The 17,953-nt window shown below is 41.4% G+C and overlaps 1 protein-coding gene across 1 annotated transcript in view; it reads left to right on the forward strand.

Annotated features, from left to right (window-relative positions):
• The first annotated feature begins 4,859 nt into the window (after window positions 1–4,859).
• LOC128444828 (protein phosphatase 1H) overlaps window positions 4,860–17,953 on the forward strand; it is a 35,076-nt gene continuing 21,982 nt past the window's right edge. Inside the window, exons 1-3 of the mRNA XM_053427488.1 lie at window positions 4,860–5,364; window positions 13,596–13,761; window positions 16,348–16,704. Of these exons, the coding sequence (XP_053283463.1) occupies window positions 5,123–5,364; window positions 13,596–13,761; window positions 16,348–16,704 (765 nt within the window). The 5' untranslated portion in view covers window positions 4,860–5,122. The remainder of the gene's footprint in view (window positions 5,365–13,595; window positions 13,762–16,347; window positions 16,705–17,953) is intronic.

Raw genomic sequence — 17,953 nt, forward strand, 5'->3', positions numbered from 1 at the left:
GTGAGGTGTCCTCTGCTACGGTTGTGTGTGGGCGTCTGTGTCCCTCTGTGAGTCAGTCACCAGCTGGACGAGCAGACTGATTACACTCTCACACACACACTCACACCCTCACTCACACACACACACACACACACACACGGCCTAGTATTACATTCTTTAAACCATCTTGACTCTGTCATCACGTCATTATCCTGCGATGAGTGAAACAGAGACAGCTGAGGAATAGAAACACCTTTCAGTAGAATTCATTACAGTAAATACTAATAATCTGCCATTACTGATTAATGCCCCAAAAAATATTTGACCTGTTAAATTGATTCATAAAAGAAATGCAGCTCAAAGAGCTTTACATGCAATATAGATTAAAAAAAGAAATTTAAAATTGAATTAATTAAAAAAATGCATAAGAACAAAGAAATATAAAGAGATACAAATTATAAAAGCGCAGGAGTGTGGGCAATTGCAAGATCTATTAAAGGCTGAAGCAATGTTAAAAGTTTTCTTTTAAAGACGTTCACTGAACTAGCTTGTCTGATATCTAGCAACAGTCTGTTCCAAAACTTTGTAGCGTAAAAAAAATGTAAAGGGTAAGGTTTAATTGAACTTGTTGACATATAATCTGCATGAATAAAGTATGCATATGATTTATTGATTACAAATTGTTAAAGCATATAAAGTTAATTGAATTACTGTTTATTCTTTTAAATGTATTTATATAATTTATCTCATATTTATACATTGTTCTCTCATCTCTTTAATGGCTGCCTGCTGAATAAAGTATGTTATTTATTTTCAGCTGCTTCTCATTGCTTTCAAATCACTTTTTCCAGATAATATTGATGACTAACAGGTCAATGAATCCAACTCATTGTCTCGCTTTAATTGTTGCTTGTTCCAGAATGACAGTCTGTGGTGTTCACATCATACAGCCCCCCCACTGGGGACCAGTCTTCTTTAATGATGAGAGGTAACACTCCTTCTGGAAAGGAGGTTGTTAAAAGGTTCAAAATGGATGAGCCGCACTGAGAAGGAGATGGAAGACTTACTGACACTACACAGTTATATTATTTAGGAACTACCGTTCTCAGGTATTTTAGACACTCTTTTATTTCAAAGAGAGCAACAGTATGAATGGATGGATGGACAGATGTTCTCACAAAATGATTAATTTAAATGTTTGTCCAATTAAAGTTTGTAGACACAAACCAGTGTATGTGGTCACCAAAGCACAAATCACACTCATATGTGACGATTGATAAACATCTACTTTCAAATCTATATACATTGATGTGCTCCATAAACAGCTGAATCGGGACTTTAAGGTACAGATGCTGGGTTGTTAATCTCTGGCTCACAGCGAGTTGTTCCATCTATCTAAAAGGTGTTATCTGGGGACTAGGTCAGGTCTCTCTGCAGGTCGGACATGTCTTTCCGCATCAGACTGGGAATATAGCGTTTCTTTATGGAATTTGGTTTTTGCAAAGAGGCACAGTCATATTGAAACAGAAAGAGACTTTGCCACAAACTGGTGCCACAACCACAAACAAATTCCCTTAAAAAGAGCCTCAGACTAGAAATAGAGTCCACACACTATTCCAAAAACAATCCTTAAAACGGCACCTTATCAAAATGTGCATGTCACCAGTAGGCAAAGGTCTAAAATGAAGGACTAACGTTTATTTATATTAACCCTAATACATTTAATATTATCGTATGTGTTTATTGTTGGTAACGTTTCTATATTATATATGTAAAATCTTGATTTATGTATCGTAGACCATGCACACATTCAGCTCCAGTTCCTTCTGACTCTGGATGTGCATCCTGAGGTAGAGATATCACACCCTGCATCCCGACACACACACACACACACACACACACACACACACACACACACACACACACACACACACACACACACACACACACACACACACACACACACACCCACACACACACTGGCTGGTTGTGTTTGTAATTAGGTCAGTAGACTTCTCCTCTGGCAAATTCATGAATTATTGATCGGGTCCTGTCTGCCAATTTGGCGACTCCACTTACACTGGAGTTCATTTGTTTTCACTGACGTTCTGTTTAATGACTGAGCTCACAGGTTTAATCAAGTTTGTATGGTCGAAGATAATACGGACTGAGTTGTAATTAGGGACTATGAGCTTCTATTCAGAAAGCCATGTTACACAGTATATTTAAAGTAGGAAAAAATTACATATTTCAACTTTTATGATTAAGAATATGGACATTTTCTACTTATGGTTATAGTTCACACATGGAAAAAATCCACATACTGTACATTTATATATGCTCTCTCTTAGTCAAGTCAAAGTTTATTTACAAACTAAAAATACATGTAAAATACAACAGACATAAAATATTAAACATCATAAATATAAAAAATCATAAATAAGAAAAGTTATTGTGCAGAAAATACTGCACAATAACAGGTGAAATCAAGGTTTCGATTAAAATTGAAAGCCAATTAGAAGAATTGGGTCTTAAGCGAAGATTTAAACGTTTCTCAGGTCGAGAGCTTCTGATATGAAGAGATAAACTGTTCCTGTTTTTAGTGATCATCAGTATTTCACACGTTTGGCTTTGAAATTCAAAAAATCTCTATTTGGGACAGGTTTATGTGGAGATGTGGAGATATTTCACTTTTACAGCCTGCTCTTATAAATTATATTATTATCGTTCTCTCTGGGAACACCTCCCTCCAAAGCAGGAAGCAGTTCAACCTCATATCTCAGTCGAGAAGCGTGGATCTCTGGATGGGGGCATTAAACATTAAACATTGGTTGGGTCCTTTCTCCATCAAGTGTCAGATGACCACAAAAACCACATGGGGTTTTCAATATTGTGTCAGTATACTGATGACAAAAAAGAATCATGAATAGATATATATAAGAGATACATCTATATTTATAATATTATTAGTGCTTGTGATTATAATGCTAAACATGTGCTCTTCTGTTTGAAGGCTGGTCAGACAGCTGCCAGTGCTCAGTACAGTCGAACATGTTTTGATTTAAGTTTTGCTGATAGAAGGAGACAGTCCAAACGATTCCCTTTCCCAGTGAACTTTTCAACTAAATGATTTGAATGAATTTCCAGCCGAGTCAAACAACGAATCATTTGTCAGAGTCCTGATTTTAGACTTCAGCTTTTAGCAGTGGTACGAGTTCCTGGGAGTCTGGTCCGTGAGCCGACTGATGTGCAAACTATTGAATAACACCACATCTTGTGAGGTGCACGTCTCCAAACGCAGCCATCGTAAGTTCACTCAGGTCTAGACACACACATCCTGACGGGCTGGCTGAACGCCCAGCTAATCAGATTTCAACCAGCCCCCAGGCCAGAACGAACCGAAACAAGTTTATTTTTCACGAACGACTAAATAATAATATAAAGTTACTCGTGGTATTTCATAAACCTAAGCAGATGTGTGGGATTTGCAATGATATCTCTTTTTAAGTCCAGTGAACTCACTTTGAGGAAATGCAGCTGTCCAAGTCAGTATAACATCTCAGACCTTTCCTTAAAATATACTTAAACAGAATTCTATTTATTGCTATGAGTCAGATTATGCTTCATGTATATAAATTGCTTATTCGACGTCTTCTCAGTTCTCTGGCTGCCCGCTCCTCTTATTTACAATGACTGTTTTATCAGGTAGAGAGCATGCCAACGTCAGCTGACTGCACTCACACTGTCTTCTCTGTCTGTTTGTGTCTGTGTGTGCGAGAGAGAGAGAGAGAGAGAGAGAGAGAGAGAGAGAGAGAGAGAGAGAGAGAGAGAGAGAGAGAGAGAGAGATGTCCTCTATCCTTCTTATAGGGCAAATAAGACGCATATATGAAGAATCCTTATTTTCAGTCTTGAAACAGTGATGAGGGATGGTAACACCCAGGATTATAGTATATCAAGTCGCTATGGGAGGCAAAACGTGTCATGTTTGCTGGGCTCTGTTAAACAGTAAGCCCAGCAATTACTTTCAAACCTGGCCTAAAACTGGTGACGTGTTTCAGAAGTCTGATTCATAAAATTATAATAAAATTACTTATCTTTGTGGTCCAAGGGCCCAGCTGGGGTTTCCATATTCTCTCTATATTTAATTTGTTTTTACGCAGTAGTATCTCCCTAAATGCAAATTACTTCTATAAGAATTTCTTGCATTGGACTTCTCAGTTTTCTACCTGACCCTGGACATTGGAACACCTCTCCGTTTCATGCTGGACACTATCTTTTCTCATGATTGCTGTAAATATTGTTATTTGGTTGATGCTGCTTTACAGAACATCTATTTTCACTTCTGAATAAAGTTCCTCTCTGTAGTTTTTCCTCCCTCTCGTTGGGGGTTAATGTCAGAGGATGTCACATGTTGCACAGATTGTAAACCCCATGAGGCAGGTTGTGACTGATGTCTGAATATGGTCTATACAGATAAAAATGGATTGAGTGATCCAAAGATAACACTGAGCATTCTGTGTAGGACTTCTTGGTGAGCAAAAGCCTGTAGTTTAGCCCACATAACATATAAATATATCGTTGTATTCTGAAATAACAATGTTTTTTGTCACCTTCATCAAACCAGCAAGACAAGCCCAGTTTGTTGTAGAGTGAATGGTATAGCACCTGGGGTCAGGTGCTACTAGGGTCAGTATAGCACCTGACCCTATTTATTGCTCTTAGAATCCGAAGGAAATATTTTTAGATGTCAGCACCCACTGCACCTTGCCCAGGCAGGGAGGCGTCTCTCTTGGATCCACTCACCTTTGACCTCCGGCAGAGTGAGTGGAACTAAGCTGCTCATCAGTGCGACGGAATCCACCAGCAGCGACCGATTTGTCACATGACCAGCGAGCCTGCCTGCCTCTCTCTCTGTCTCTCTCTCTCCCTGTGTGTGTGTGTGAGAGTGTGTGTGTTTTAGTTCCGTGTTCACCGGGGCTGGATGAGTCTTCACGGCGTGTATACCTTTCAAGCCACTGCAGGGATCGGTTGGGCGCGGGGAGCATCTTCTTCCTCCTCCTCCTCCTCCTGCTCCTCCTCCTGCTGCTCCTCCTCCTCCTCCTCCTCCTCACGCAGTCGCTTCGCCGGGACCCACTCTGGACCATGCTCACGCGGGTGAAGTCTGCGGTGGCCAGCTTCATGGGAGGCGTGATGGCCGGGGGCACCAACGGAGAGCACCCAGGCGGCGGCGGGGGCTCGGACCTGCCGCTCCGGTTCCCGTACAGCAGACCGGAGTTCCTGGGACTCTCGCCGGACGAGATCGAGTGCTCGGCGGATCACATCGCGAGACCGATCCTCATCCTGAAGGAGACCAAGCGGCTGCCGTGGTCCACCGGCTACGCAGAGTGAGTAGACCTGTGTGCGTCCATGTTTTCCCACCGCATCCTTCCTGGACCAGGAGTTCAGTCCTCAGGGCGTAAACACAAACACCAGCCGCTGTCTGCTCTCCTGTCTTCTTACTGCAGGATCCACGCGGGGCCTAGATTACAGGAGAATAAAGCCAAGGTGCAGCAGATGGCCTATATATCTACAACATAAACACCACTATCTCCCATGGGACCACAGCACATGATGAACCAGATAATCTACAATCTATAGTGGCCTCATCGGAGGACATCATTACTGTGCAAGCATAGCTGACGTCATTTGTTTATAATAAGGTCACTGGTGTTGACTCATTGTAGAATATGGAGTTAGATTGTGTTGCATGATCAGATCAATAATAAACTACTCCATCAGATAACCTAGATAATATGTTCGTCAACAGACCTGTTCCCAATATTTTACTTTAGGCTTTTCTTCAAATCTGCATGAGTCTGTAGAGCCAGTAAAACCTGATTACAACCTTATGGGACATTGGATGGCAGCTTTTCTCATTATTTGCTCAGTCAGTGTTTGCCCTGTCACGCTGTTTTCCTCCTCCCACTGTATAACTGAGTGCAGAGCTGCATCCGGACCCATAAGATTCACCTTTGGTGCTGTTGATATCACATATTAGAGAATCCCTTGGGGTCCCTGGATCCGCCTGAATGCTATTTTAACCCGTGGGCTTATAATCGTCACAGGATTTAATGCAGTGGCTCATGAAAAGTTGTTTTGAACTGAAAAATGGCAGAAATTAAGAATTGTATTGTCTATTTATTCATTTGATAGGGACAGAGCATGTTAATGAACCTCAGTTTAAAAACACTCCATATAAACGTGCCACATTCTAGCAAGAATGCTAATTTACATCTGTTGTCCCAAGCAGGTAACACACAAAGACAGACGCATCTCAAGCAACAACATACATAAAAAAATATAAACACCCGACAAGTAAAAGAGGACCAAACACAGCCTGCTTTTAAACACAACACCAAAAGTTAGAGCTCGACATTTCCTGGACTTTGCCTTTCACATACAAGCCAGGAAATTTTGTGTGCGTAAGAGGCGTTCACAACAACAGGGGTACGTCCGGCACCTGGGTAGAGCCTGCAGGAGGCAGCACAGTGGTGGTTCTAGGATATTTATAAATCAGAGGGGGAAATTATATGATCAACATCTGTGTTCAATTCCTCATCCAGTAAGGTGCACATTTTAAAACACATGACAAAATTGTGAATAATCCTCAATAATCAACACATTTCTCTCCTCACTGTCTCGCAGTGAATTTTCCAGACATTTTCCTGCTGCATTTTCACATGGACACACTCAGACATTTGACTGATATTTTACTATGGGGATGGCATTTTCGTTCTCGCATACATGCACATCCCCTCTGGAAAATAGCTTTCAGTGTCTGAAAGCAGCAACAGACTGTAGCTTTTATAAAACAGGAGAGAGGAGTATTGAACCACTTAATTTGCATACAGCTGAGAGAAGTATGCAAAGTCACTACACACAAACTAGAGTTTACCTTTCATGTCTGGGACATTCACCCTTAACAGGACACAACTTAGAAATATAATAAAGTCAATATATAATAAACTTTTTCTAGTTTTCTATCTTTTGCAATATTTTATTTTTCTATCTTGTTTGCACCAAGCGCATGCATCGTCAAGTTGTTAAATGTCGTACTTCGATACGTCGCAAAAAGCTGTGAAAACAGGACATTATAATGTGATCTATATTTATAAATGTCTAACTGATGCGACAGGTCGAAAATTATTCACATTTCTATATATTGAATTTGCTTTGAATTAAAGCAGCAAATAATGATGTTTCTGAAGCTGGAACCAAAACATGTTTGGCATTTCTGTTTGATTCAGTTCTGAAAATGGGTTTCAATTTTCATTGTCTGACGTTAAATTCTCAGATTGATTTAGTGTTTCACTACTCACAAGCTCTATAGGCACTATGCTTCTTATATACACAGACATCTTTTAGAAATTGTTGAATTATCATTAACGGCCTTCTCTATGCTTCCTCATGCCAATCTCCCGTGAATAATTTTGATCTGAAGATAGAAAAGAAAGGGTGATAATTTGTTTCTTTGTTCAGAAATCATCTCCAGCTCATATATGTTCTAAAGTGTGTTGAATGATTGTTGCTATCGTGTTGGTATATATATTTACCCGATTTACTGGGGTTTTAGAATTTGAAGAACAAACTGTGGTGTTTTTTCTTCTTCGAATTTGCATATTGAAACAGGATATGGGATCAGTTGAACAACCAGACTTCATGAATACATGTGATTCTGCTGCCGGTGTGTGTGGGTGTGTGTGTGCCAGCTTGGCGTGGCATCAGCCAGGACTGTACTGGGGATTTGTCAACAGTGGGCTGACCTGCCGGCTTTGTTGTCATGAAATCTCTCTGCCAGCGGAGAAAACCTGAGCCCATATGACATGATGTGATCCATACAAATCCTCTCAGGATGGTTAAACACGGTCAGATACTGGATCAATCCGTAAAAAAGATAGATACTTGTGATGCATCTTGAGATTTGGTGCTGGGTGGCAGCTGTTTGCAGCTCTTCAGCCTGAGGGTAGTAGAAAGTTATTCCACCCATCCATCCATGCCATGTATCCTTTGTTGTTGAGGAGCTGGAGCCCAGCCTAGATGACATTGGGCAAGAGGTAAAGGCTACACACTGGACAGACATCAGATTGGTCCAGACGGTATTCATGTCTGAGCAACAGGACAACATAATATATGGTTTTAATTAATTCTTTGCACTGATGAAAATTTGGTTTGAGTGGAAAATACAAGTATTCTATGTGCCTAGTTTCTTAGCACTGCTCTGCTAATGATGTGGCTCTAGGGGCGACAATTTAAGACCATCACTTGTCCACTACTTGCATGGACAGAAATATCTGAGCTGTTATTGAAGGAATTGTGCAAACATTCATGGTCAGACAATTGAAACTTGTGACTTTTGTAATCCTTAGTAGAATTTTTGGATTGCTTCAGAATGTATACAGTATTTTCAAGGTGCCCAGAGGATAAACCCTACTTTCTGTCAGGATCCCTGACTACTATTTGGCACACAAGCTTGTAAAGAAATTTAGCGATTCCCGGATGATGCATCATTTTGACGTTTATTTACACATTGGAGCATAAACATTACACTGGCTAAGCATCAAGGTTAGCTTGTTAGCATGCGGACATTAGAATATAGATCCAAACGCTGCTGTGCTTGAAGTCGCACAATCTCACAGATCCTCTGACATGGCTTTAGTGCTGTTCATACCTGTTTGTTAGATATAACATACAGTGATTAACATACCGTTTTTTTCTAGTGACTAGAAAAAGAACAATACAAAATGGATTCTTCACAATCAGATCTTAGAAACACTTACTTTGTGTTTTTCCACCTAATGCAAACATCCTGACTATTTAACCCACGTGCTGAGACTGTGCAGGATGAACTGCGTAGTCTCATGCTTTCCTCCCTCACACCCCCTGTGTTTGTGTGAGCGGGCCTGTCTGAGCCTCAGGGTGATCCAGGGTCAGTGTGTTGCTCTTACTGACAGGAAGAGCAGCTCGGCTTCATGAGGAGGACTCCGATGCACAGTCTCTCTGAGTGGGCGCACTGTCAGGTCCAGTGAGCATGATCATTTGAATGGATCAGTGACGATTGCTCCCTCTCACTTGCCTCACCCTTTCTTCTACTTGTACAGAGCACGTACAGGCCGCACTTCTGTAGACAGGCTACATCTACTGCAGCTGCCCTCTTCAGCACTGACCACTTACTGACCGTCCTCTCTTATGCTGCTTACTCTTTCTAAAAGTAGTGGGGATGATGCTCCAGTTGTCACCTTCACTGTATACACACAGGGAGTCTTATCAGTTTTAGAGGGGTTCACCAAGGTGACCATGTCGACTCCCAATACATACACAACTCTGCCATGAATATAAACTCCACGATATTTATGACATATTTTTTACGGTGGATTATTGTTTCCTCCCACAGTCCAAAACCATGCAGCTTTGGTAAATTGCAGACTCATGCCAGTACGTGTGAATGGTTGTATGTCTCCATAAACCCTGCATCCATCCTGAGTGAGTGATACAGTTGGACAGCGCTAAGTGCATGTGTGAGTGCACCCAAATGTATCCTCAATACATCTGTAGATCCCATCACACAGACCACATTCAGAAAAGGCCCTGCGATTGCTTACCTCCTTTCAGGGGTGTGCCCTGCCCTTCACTCAATGTCAGCAGGGATTGGTTTCCGGCCAAAGGGATGGATAGTTCTTAGTTCTTTGTATGAGATCGGGGAATGTGGGACACTAAAAGCAACAATGGCCCCCATTTTATATCAATCTTCAGTTTAAATACAAGTAGGTTTAAACACATTGTGCCCACACGAATAAATCAAAGCAGACAGTCTGGATACAACACAGGCACTACTCCTTTGGGCCAGTGGTGCATGGGATCATAATGCCAAAGCTACTTCTGACCTATATTGGCCTGAAGAAGATCATGGAAAAGTGTTAAATAATTCCAATTGGGATGATGGGATTCTTGGGATTCTTCTTCTTCCTCAACTAATCCAATTACGTCTTGGCAGAGGGGAGCGGTGACACTGGGAGAGGCCAGCAGAAGTTGTGACAAAGGTTTCCCACTGACTCAGTACCAATAACACAAACCCCTGCAACCTCAGCAGCAAGCCGATCAATTCCGAATCAATACGTCTGTGAGCTAAACCCTCGCACTGTGCACTGTGTGTTTTGGCTGCAGGTCAGCAGACATGATTGTGTTCGGCCACGTCGGTGCTGTGTCTGCATAGGAGGCAGCAAGGGGACATGGGTGGTGAGCAAATCTGTGTGAAGGGAACAGAGACGAGGAGGTGAGATTCACAGGGTGTTTAACAGAGTGGTATCGGCGAAAGAATTCACGGAATGCATGTTTGACAAATCTAATCTAATTCCATGAACAGACCATAACTATGTGAGTTGTCGTTCTATATTTACACCTTTGCCAAGGAGGGTATTTTTTCACCCCTGTCTGTTTGATGTAAGAAAGATTATGCAAAAAAAACTACCAGGGAATAATTCATTGATCTTGATGAAATCTGACACATTTATGGAACTGATATCTATGAGTGTGAAATTAGGCGCAATTTAAGGGAATTCTTGGTCCTTGGCGGAGGACTGTGCTCTGCTTAGTGTCATTCTGCTGTAGTTGGAGTAGTTGGTCTTTTTCTCTAAGTTTTCTTATATATTTTGTTCAATTGTAAAGGATCTTTGTAAAGGATCTTAGTAAAGGTAGTGTCACCTTCAGCTATTGAATGGAAGCACACGAGCGTCACTTCATTCATGCAAAGCTTCCTGGTGCTCAGTCACATGATGTAGCACATGGTCTTGGCTCATTTCTGCTACACTTCTTGACTATTTTCATCACAGATAAAGCTTCTCATTTTTGCACGACTTGCACATAAAACAATACATTTTCATTACCATCTGTTCGGGGACTGATATTTGGTGCAATTTGATGCACATTAACTTGGTGGGAAGTGATAAATGTGGTTTACACAGGGGGACTGTTGGGCCTTGGTGGAGGTATGCACTCTACCGAGTTCCCTTCTTGTTGCATTTTGAACTATTATGGCCGTACTTGTAGGTTTATAATGTAATATTATCCCTAAAATGACCTGCAGGTTCCTTAATCTTTTGAAGCAGTGTTACTGAGAAAGAAAAAAATCCCCAAAGCAAAGCAGGAGCACGGTGGACTCCAGCTCTGACAGGATAATTAGGGTCATGTGATGGTCTCGAATGTGAAGAAATGAAATGAGGTAACTGAATATGACAGCCCTGCTCTCAGATACAGCTCAGGCCTCGGGGTGTGGACGGCTTTTCGTCTCATATCAGAGTTAAAGCTTGAAAGCTCAACTGCTGTGAATCTTGTGATCTTCCCGGGTCAAACAGACTTCATTCCCTGCAGTGCTCGGCCTCAGACACGCATTGTGGCGCATGGAGTCTAGAGCCTCCCTTCGTCATATGAATTTCAGGAGAAGAGGAAAAACTCTATCTGTATAAATAAGAGCTGGCAACTTTCCTTATAGGACTTGACTTGACTCTATGTAGTGAGCTTATTCTCTAATACCAAACAGTGGAGCTTTTTTCTTATCCCTTCCATTACTTCACTGTGTGAATACAATCAACAATTGAGGCCAACTCAATGTTAACTGTGATAAATTATCCATCTCCAGCAGGTTTCAAGGTCTTTCCCTTTTGATCACAAAAGTGAACTGAAACCAACGGTGACCTGGAAAGTTGGACTTTTAAAAACACCTGTTGTGCTGTGGAACACATTCTGCATCAATGAACAACAGAAACACTTGGTTTTAAATATGAAGCAGGTTTGCTAATCTATTAATAAGCAACATCACAGTTAGATTGCAAAGTTGATAAACGGTGACATTTGAGTATGAAAGTTCATTCTTGACCTTGGAAATGAAAGGAATAACTTTGTAACTTATGGTCCATTTATCTTTTGCTGGATCTTTTAACTACATTGCATGTGCTGCATCACTGAATAGTTTGTGTATGGATAAATGAATGCATGTAATGACAACTCAGCCATCTTCATTACAACTGAGCAGCCTCCACGTGTTGATGAAAGATCGTAAGTGGACCTGAGAAATATGTAGCACGTGGACAGCTAGAACTTTTTCTGTCGAGCCCCCAAAAAAGTATTTTGTCCCGTACTCAAACACAGAAAGACGCTGCTCAAACCAGGATTCAAACCGGGAACCTAGCTGCTGTGAGATAACAGTGCTAACCACAGCACCACCAACAACTTCACAGCCCCACTGTGATGAGACGTGAAGCTCTTGCCTGGACTATAATGAACAGATATCCACGGTATCTGGGTTATAGCTGTGAGGGGAAAGCAAATGCTCCATTAAAACCTGTCTTACTGACACACTGTAGGGGAGTATGTTATTATTAGTCTTAAGCACGGGGGACGTGGAGAGCACGTTGTGTAACACACCAATCAAAATCAATCTTGCTGAGTGAAGGCCTCCACAGTTAATATCCTGTGGTTTTGACGACCCATTGGGTTTTCTTAGCTGTAGACGGACGATCTCTGCGCTGCGTGTTAGTCCCTGTGACCAATTAGGGTTATTTATATAGGATCCCCTATAGGGAGGTAATCATGACTGCCTCTCTGCAGACAATTAAGAATATATGCAAATCTTGCTGTATTCCTGAACTCTCAATTGGTCTTTCGTGTCGTATAATTACAGAATGAAAACAAGAAAAAAGTGACCTAGTTTCTACAAAATTAGTGTTTGTTTTTCACACTTCTTCCCGCATGCAGCTTGATTATTTAATTCCCCATGCCTCTAATTTCATAAGGTATTCTGTGCAGAGTATTTAAAAGGCCACTGTGGAGTTAACATCTCCTGCGGTGTGGCTAAATTAAGAATGCCTGGAGTATTGTTAAGCAGCGTGTGCTTGTCCATGACTACAGCAGTGCGCAGCAGCAGTGCACCATCTGCCAGGTGTTGTGTAATGCAGTATGCATGTGTCTCTCCGGCACTGGACTCAAATTGAAATGTGTACGTTAGGTCAGTGTACATCTGCTGCCTTTCATTCACCGTATCTCACTTTATTCACTGCTGCAATGGAGGCAGAACCAACACATTTAGATGAAGGGTCATCTTCTATCGCCTGAAATCTGCTGAATCAGCAGTCACGTGTCCAGCAGACGCGTTGAGCAAGAGTCCCGCAGCAGAGTATCTGCGGGCGTCCCTCTGTCATCTCATTCAGGAGATTTTATCTCTGCATTAGTAAACACAGAGAGGCCCAGTGACCTTGTGAAAAGTTGAAATGAAGACGCAGCTGCTGCTGAACTGTGTTTCCGATGGAGGGCTGTACTTGAAGGGATGTGAGTCAAGATGACAGATGATGACACAGAAATTGTTCATCCCGCAGGGTCTCTTAGTTTTTTGAATATAATAACTCACTTCCCTATTTATATCATGAATAGTTCACACATAACGTCTGCTGAAATTATTGAAGGTATTGTAGCATTTTGATCTCATGACTTTATATATTTTCGTACTGATTTTCTCTTCATAATAGGTGAAGTGTTAAAAAGAATCATGGCTTCAATACATGTGTCTTGTTGTCTCCTCTCCATCCAGAGTGATCAATGCAGGGAAGAGCACATTAAATGAGGACCAGGCCTGCTGTGAAGTGCTGATGGTGAAAAGGAGACCGGCAGGAAGCAGCACACCCAACCGGACCCCCCAGACCCGCAGGAGGTCCTCCCTGCCCAACGGAGAGGGCCTGGGTCCCCAGGAGAACCAGGTGAGTCAAATAAATGGGTCTGGTTCCATCGGGAAGTTATCGACAATTCCACCTTATCTAAATTAATCAAAACATATAGGTTAACAAGTCGAATTATCCTTCAAGTACTTATAGTTTTAGACAAAACATTTAAACAAGAATGTAAAAGAACAAATATGACCCTGAATTATATGCCTCAGCCTGAGAACTTAAAAGAACAGGGAACAGTAGAGTATTGGATTGTTAATTCTGGAAATATGAGTATAAAATCGTTATATTATAAGAATTTAGTTACACTTGAGTAGACAGTTGTAATATTACAGGAATCTTTTCAAAAAAGAGCCAAAAGAAAATATATTGTTATTTGTGAAATCTATACTAAATGCTTACCTCACAAGATGTTCCACATCCCTCATTTTAAAGCTTGAGAGAGGCTGATCTTGTGATATTCCGCCTCTAGCATGACACTTATTATTATTACTTTATTTCCATAGACTTCTTTCAATATAAAAACTTTATTTTGGTATTATTACTTCACTCGATTAGCGTTTTCCGTTGAGTTGGCCCTGATACATCCTAACCCTACGTTTTGATGACATGTTAAAACTCTTCAATGGCTTCTTCATTTGAGCTCCGAGTGAATGTAAAGTCCTTGAATGTCCCTGGGGCCTGCTGTTGGGACCCACTGTCCCCTCATCCCGTCTCATCAGCAGTTTATTGGGGCATACAGTGACAGCCAAGGCAAACATGAGCACATTTACTCAATAAGAGGGAGTTCAAGTTTACTTTGTGTTCTTGCACACAACACACAGTGTCATGCATGAAGGAAAACTACATGATTTTAAATGTGAAGCCACTTCTGTTTGTCTTGGGGATCAGTGCACAAACACAGGATAATGATAATGTCACTGAGTCTGTCGCTTTATATGTGTATCTCACTTTGTCTTTCTGATTTTACAAGCGCACTGTGATTTATGTTTGCTCATTGTATAGTTCTCTTAAAACACTTTGAAATTTGATTTGTAATATATTTAATTTCCTCATATTTATATAAGTAACACTGCTGCTAATGTTTACTCTCAGCCCACCAGTACTTCACCCAGCCCTACCGAGAGCCTGCAGAAAACCAATGCAAGTACCTCATGACTCACTGCTGCAGTGATTCTAGACCCATAAGAGGAGTGTGGGGCTGTTTCTAGTGCTCTTTGCTTCATAGGCTCAAGCTGTAGCTCCAGCATGCACTATATTTAGAAAACCTTTGCTTTAGTGTGTGTAGAAATATATGCAAGCAATGATCCACACTCAGTGACCAGAAAAATACTGTGTAAACCCTGACCCTGCAGAACTCAGCCCCTCCCTTACACACTGTATGTTTAGAAGCATCTTCATGCACAGCGCTTAAGAGAGATTAGTATCTAAAGAATAAAAGCATGATCACTGGTTGCAGGAGGGCGGAGGATCGAACAGTTGCGGCCCTTTTTGAGGGCTCAAAGGCGTGTGATGAATGAACCACATCACAGGGGACTTTGTGTATGACGTTATGTGGGAGGAGGCCTTGTGTAGATGGACTTTAGGAACATGCATGTCAGATCCATTAAAGCCTGCAGATGATTGAAGCATTGTTGCCAGAGGAAGCAGAATGAGTTCAATCTATTCATGGACCTCTTGCACCACCAAGAGGAAGTACACGCTCAGATCAGAGGCTGTCATTGAAGTGACAGCTGCAGCCCCTGAAAGCGTTTCCACTGAACACCTATGGCAGTGGTTCTCAAATGGGAGTCTGTGGACCCTTGCAAGACCTTGAACAGTTTCCAGATTCATCTTTTAAAATGATCATGATATCTGGGTAGTCTGGGTTGACATGGTGAAAATATTTTTAATAAAGTTTATCTAAAGTTGTTATTCACATTACTAGGTAGATTTGTAAAAAAAATGGCTGTCAAATGATTCCAAGGGAGTTAATTTGTCCTCATTTTGACCTATGGGACACATTTGGGTACAGTTTCCGTATTGTTGGGCAATGTGAAGCCACGAATGTGCACAAGGATATTTGTGTGTTTTTGCTTTCTGGTCACTCACAGTCTCCACCTGTGGTTTCCAACCTGTTTGGCTGCTAATGAATGTAATTTGTGTGCAGTTCAGCCAGTGATGTTCTGCTCTCACTTTATTTCACAATAAAGCTAAGAAAAATAAGAAAAGAATATATTTTATAGAGGAAATGTTTTTGTTTTCCATATCCTTTTTCCACCTGATGTTGACACTTGTTAGCGGGTCCCAAGTCTCCGGGTTGGCTGTTCATCATATGACTGCAAGATAATTGGGGGCTTTCATTACACACTTTTATAATAATGGATGATAAGTCATTAAATTGTGTTAATTTTTATCATGAATTATCCTAAATAATTATAACTATCATGAATCCCATTTGGAATAATTAACCTGCTGAAATCAGCTTCTTAATAACTGTTGAGAAACAGAAGGTTAAGCTACAGACAGAACTCCACTCGTCTGCCAGATGTTGTCAGATAAAACAGCTCAGAGATGAAAATGTAGACTCAGCTGATCACTGACACTGTGTTGGACTCTGTATCTGATGTCTGTATCCAGGACGGCTCTGAGGACCTAACCTTCCACTACTGGGCGTTGTTCGATGGCCATGCCGGCTCCGGGGCAGCTGTCATGGCCTCCCGCCGGCTCCATCACCACATCGCCATGCAGCTTCAGGAGGTGATGGAGGTCCTCTGCACTCCGAACCTGCTGCCACCCACATGCCTGGGCGAGGAGCCCATCAATCACCATCTCACCCCCACATCCCAACGCGCCCTCACCAGGGCTGCGTCTCTCCGGGGCGCTGCAGGGGCTCCGGGGTCACCCAGCACGCCACCTACACGCTTCTTCACCGAGAAGAAAGTTTTGCAGGAGAGCCTGGTGATCGGAGCCATCGAGAATGCCTTCAAAGACATGGTAAGAGACTGTTCTGGGTATAAAGGAGAGAATGTGAAAGTTGTCACCGTGATAAGGTCTTACATAAACTCCCCTATGCAAGATTTAAATACTTCTCATTCAAATGGACTGTTCCTGTGGGCCTGCTAAGCCTCTCGCACAAAGAAAATTCAACTTCAGACGATCTTAAAAACATTTAAGACATTAAGAGATTTTACAGAAGTGTTCTGCAGCACAGTATGAACAGAAACCAGGGTAGCATGTTGGTGCAGTTTGTAGCACTGTTGCCTCACAGCGACCGGCTCCCTGTTTGAATCCCAGTTCGCCTGGGGACTCTCTGTTTGAAGTTTGCATGTTCCACCTGTTTCTGTGTGGATTTTAACTGGGAACACTAGCTTTCTCCCACAGGCCAAAGACATGTAGGTTGGGTTTGGTTCATTGGGATCTCTGAATTGACAGTTTATCTGTGAACATGAGTGTGAATGGTTGTTTGTCTCTATATTAGCCCTATGACTCACTGGCGACCTGCCCAGGGTTTATCCTGCCTCTGGCCCAATGTCAACTTGGATTGGCTCCAGGTCTCACATGATACTCAAAGGATAAATGATAATGGAAAAATTGATAAATGGATGTTTTTTTTAATTTTTCATATCGAGGGTCAACACATAAGATGGCTAAGTTATATTTAGTTTGCACAAATTTATTTCCCTTAGATTGTTTCAAATATTTGCCTGAAGTTTCTATATGATTATTGTCTTCTTTAGTTTGAAATTAAATTATTTGAAAGTCATTCATGTTGAAAGCAAGTATTTTCTACTTATGATCAGTTCACATGCCCAAATGTATTTTGCACTATTCCCTTGACTGGCCTTTTTATATTATGCATCCTCCCTTTGGATATTTTGAATATTACAGTAACTCTAATACAATCTATCATCCAAATTAGTTTCCTATACATTGTCTATTAAGTCGATTTCTATTGATTCACTTTAATTAGAAGGACAAACTAAATGATATTAGACATCCCAGTTTCCTCTGATTACTTATCAGATCAAACATGTTCAGGTAGACCTGTACATGCAGCATACACAACATACACATGTAGTTATCATCATCATCATCACCCTGTCCTAACCTGTTATTGAAATGGTATTTAGTGTGTCTGTATGTTGTGTTTCAAACACTTACTCCCTATAGTGGAGAACTGTGGTTTCAAAATTGCAGTTTTTACTGTTGAAAAAAAAAGGACAAAATAATCAAGCTTCTTTAG

Source organism: Pleuronectes platessa, chromosome 7 (genome assembly GCF_947347685.1).
Source record: "Pleuronectes platessa chromosome 7, fPlePla1.1, whole genome shotgun sequence".
Lineage (NCBI taxonomy): Eukaryota > Metazoa > Chordata > Actinopteri > Pleuronectiformes > Pleuronectidae > Pleuronectes > Pleuronectes platessa.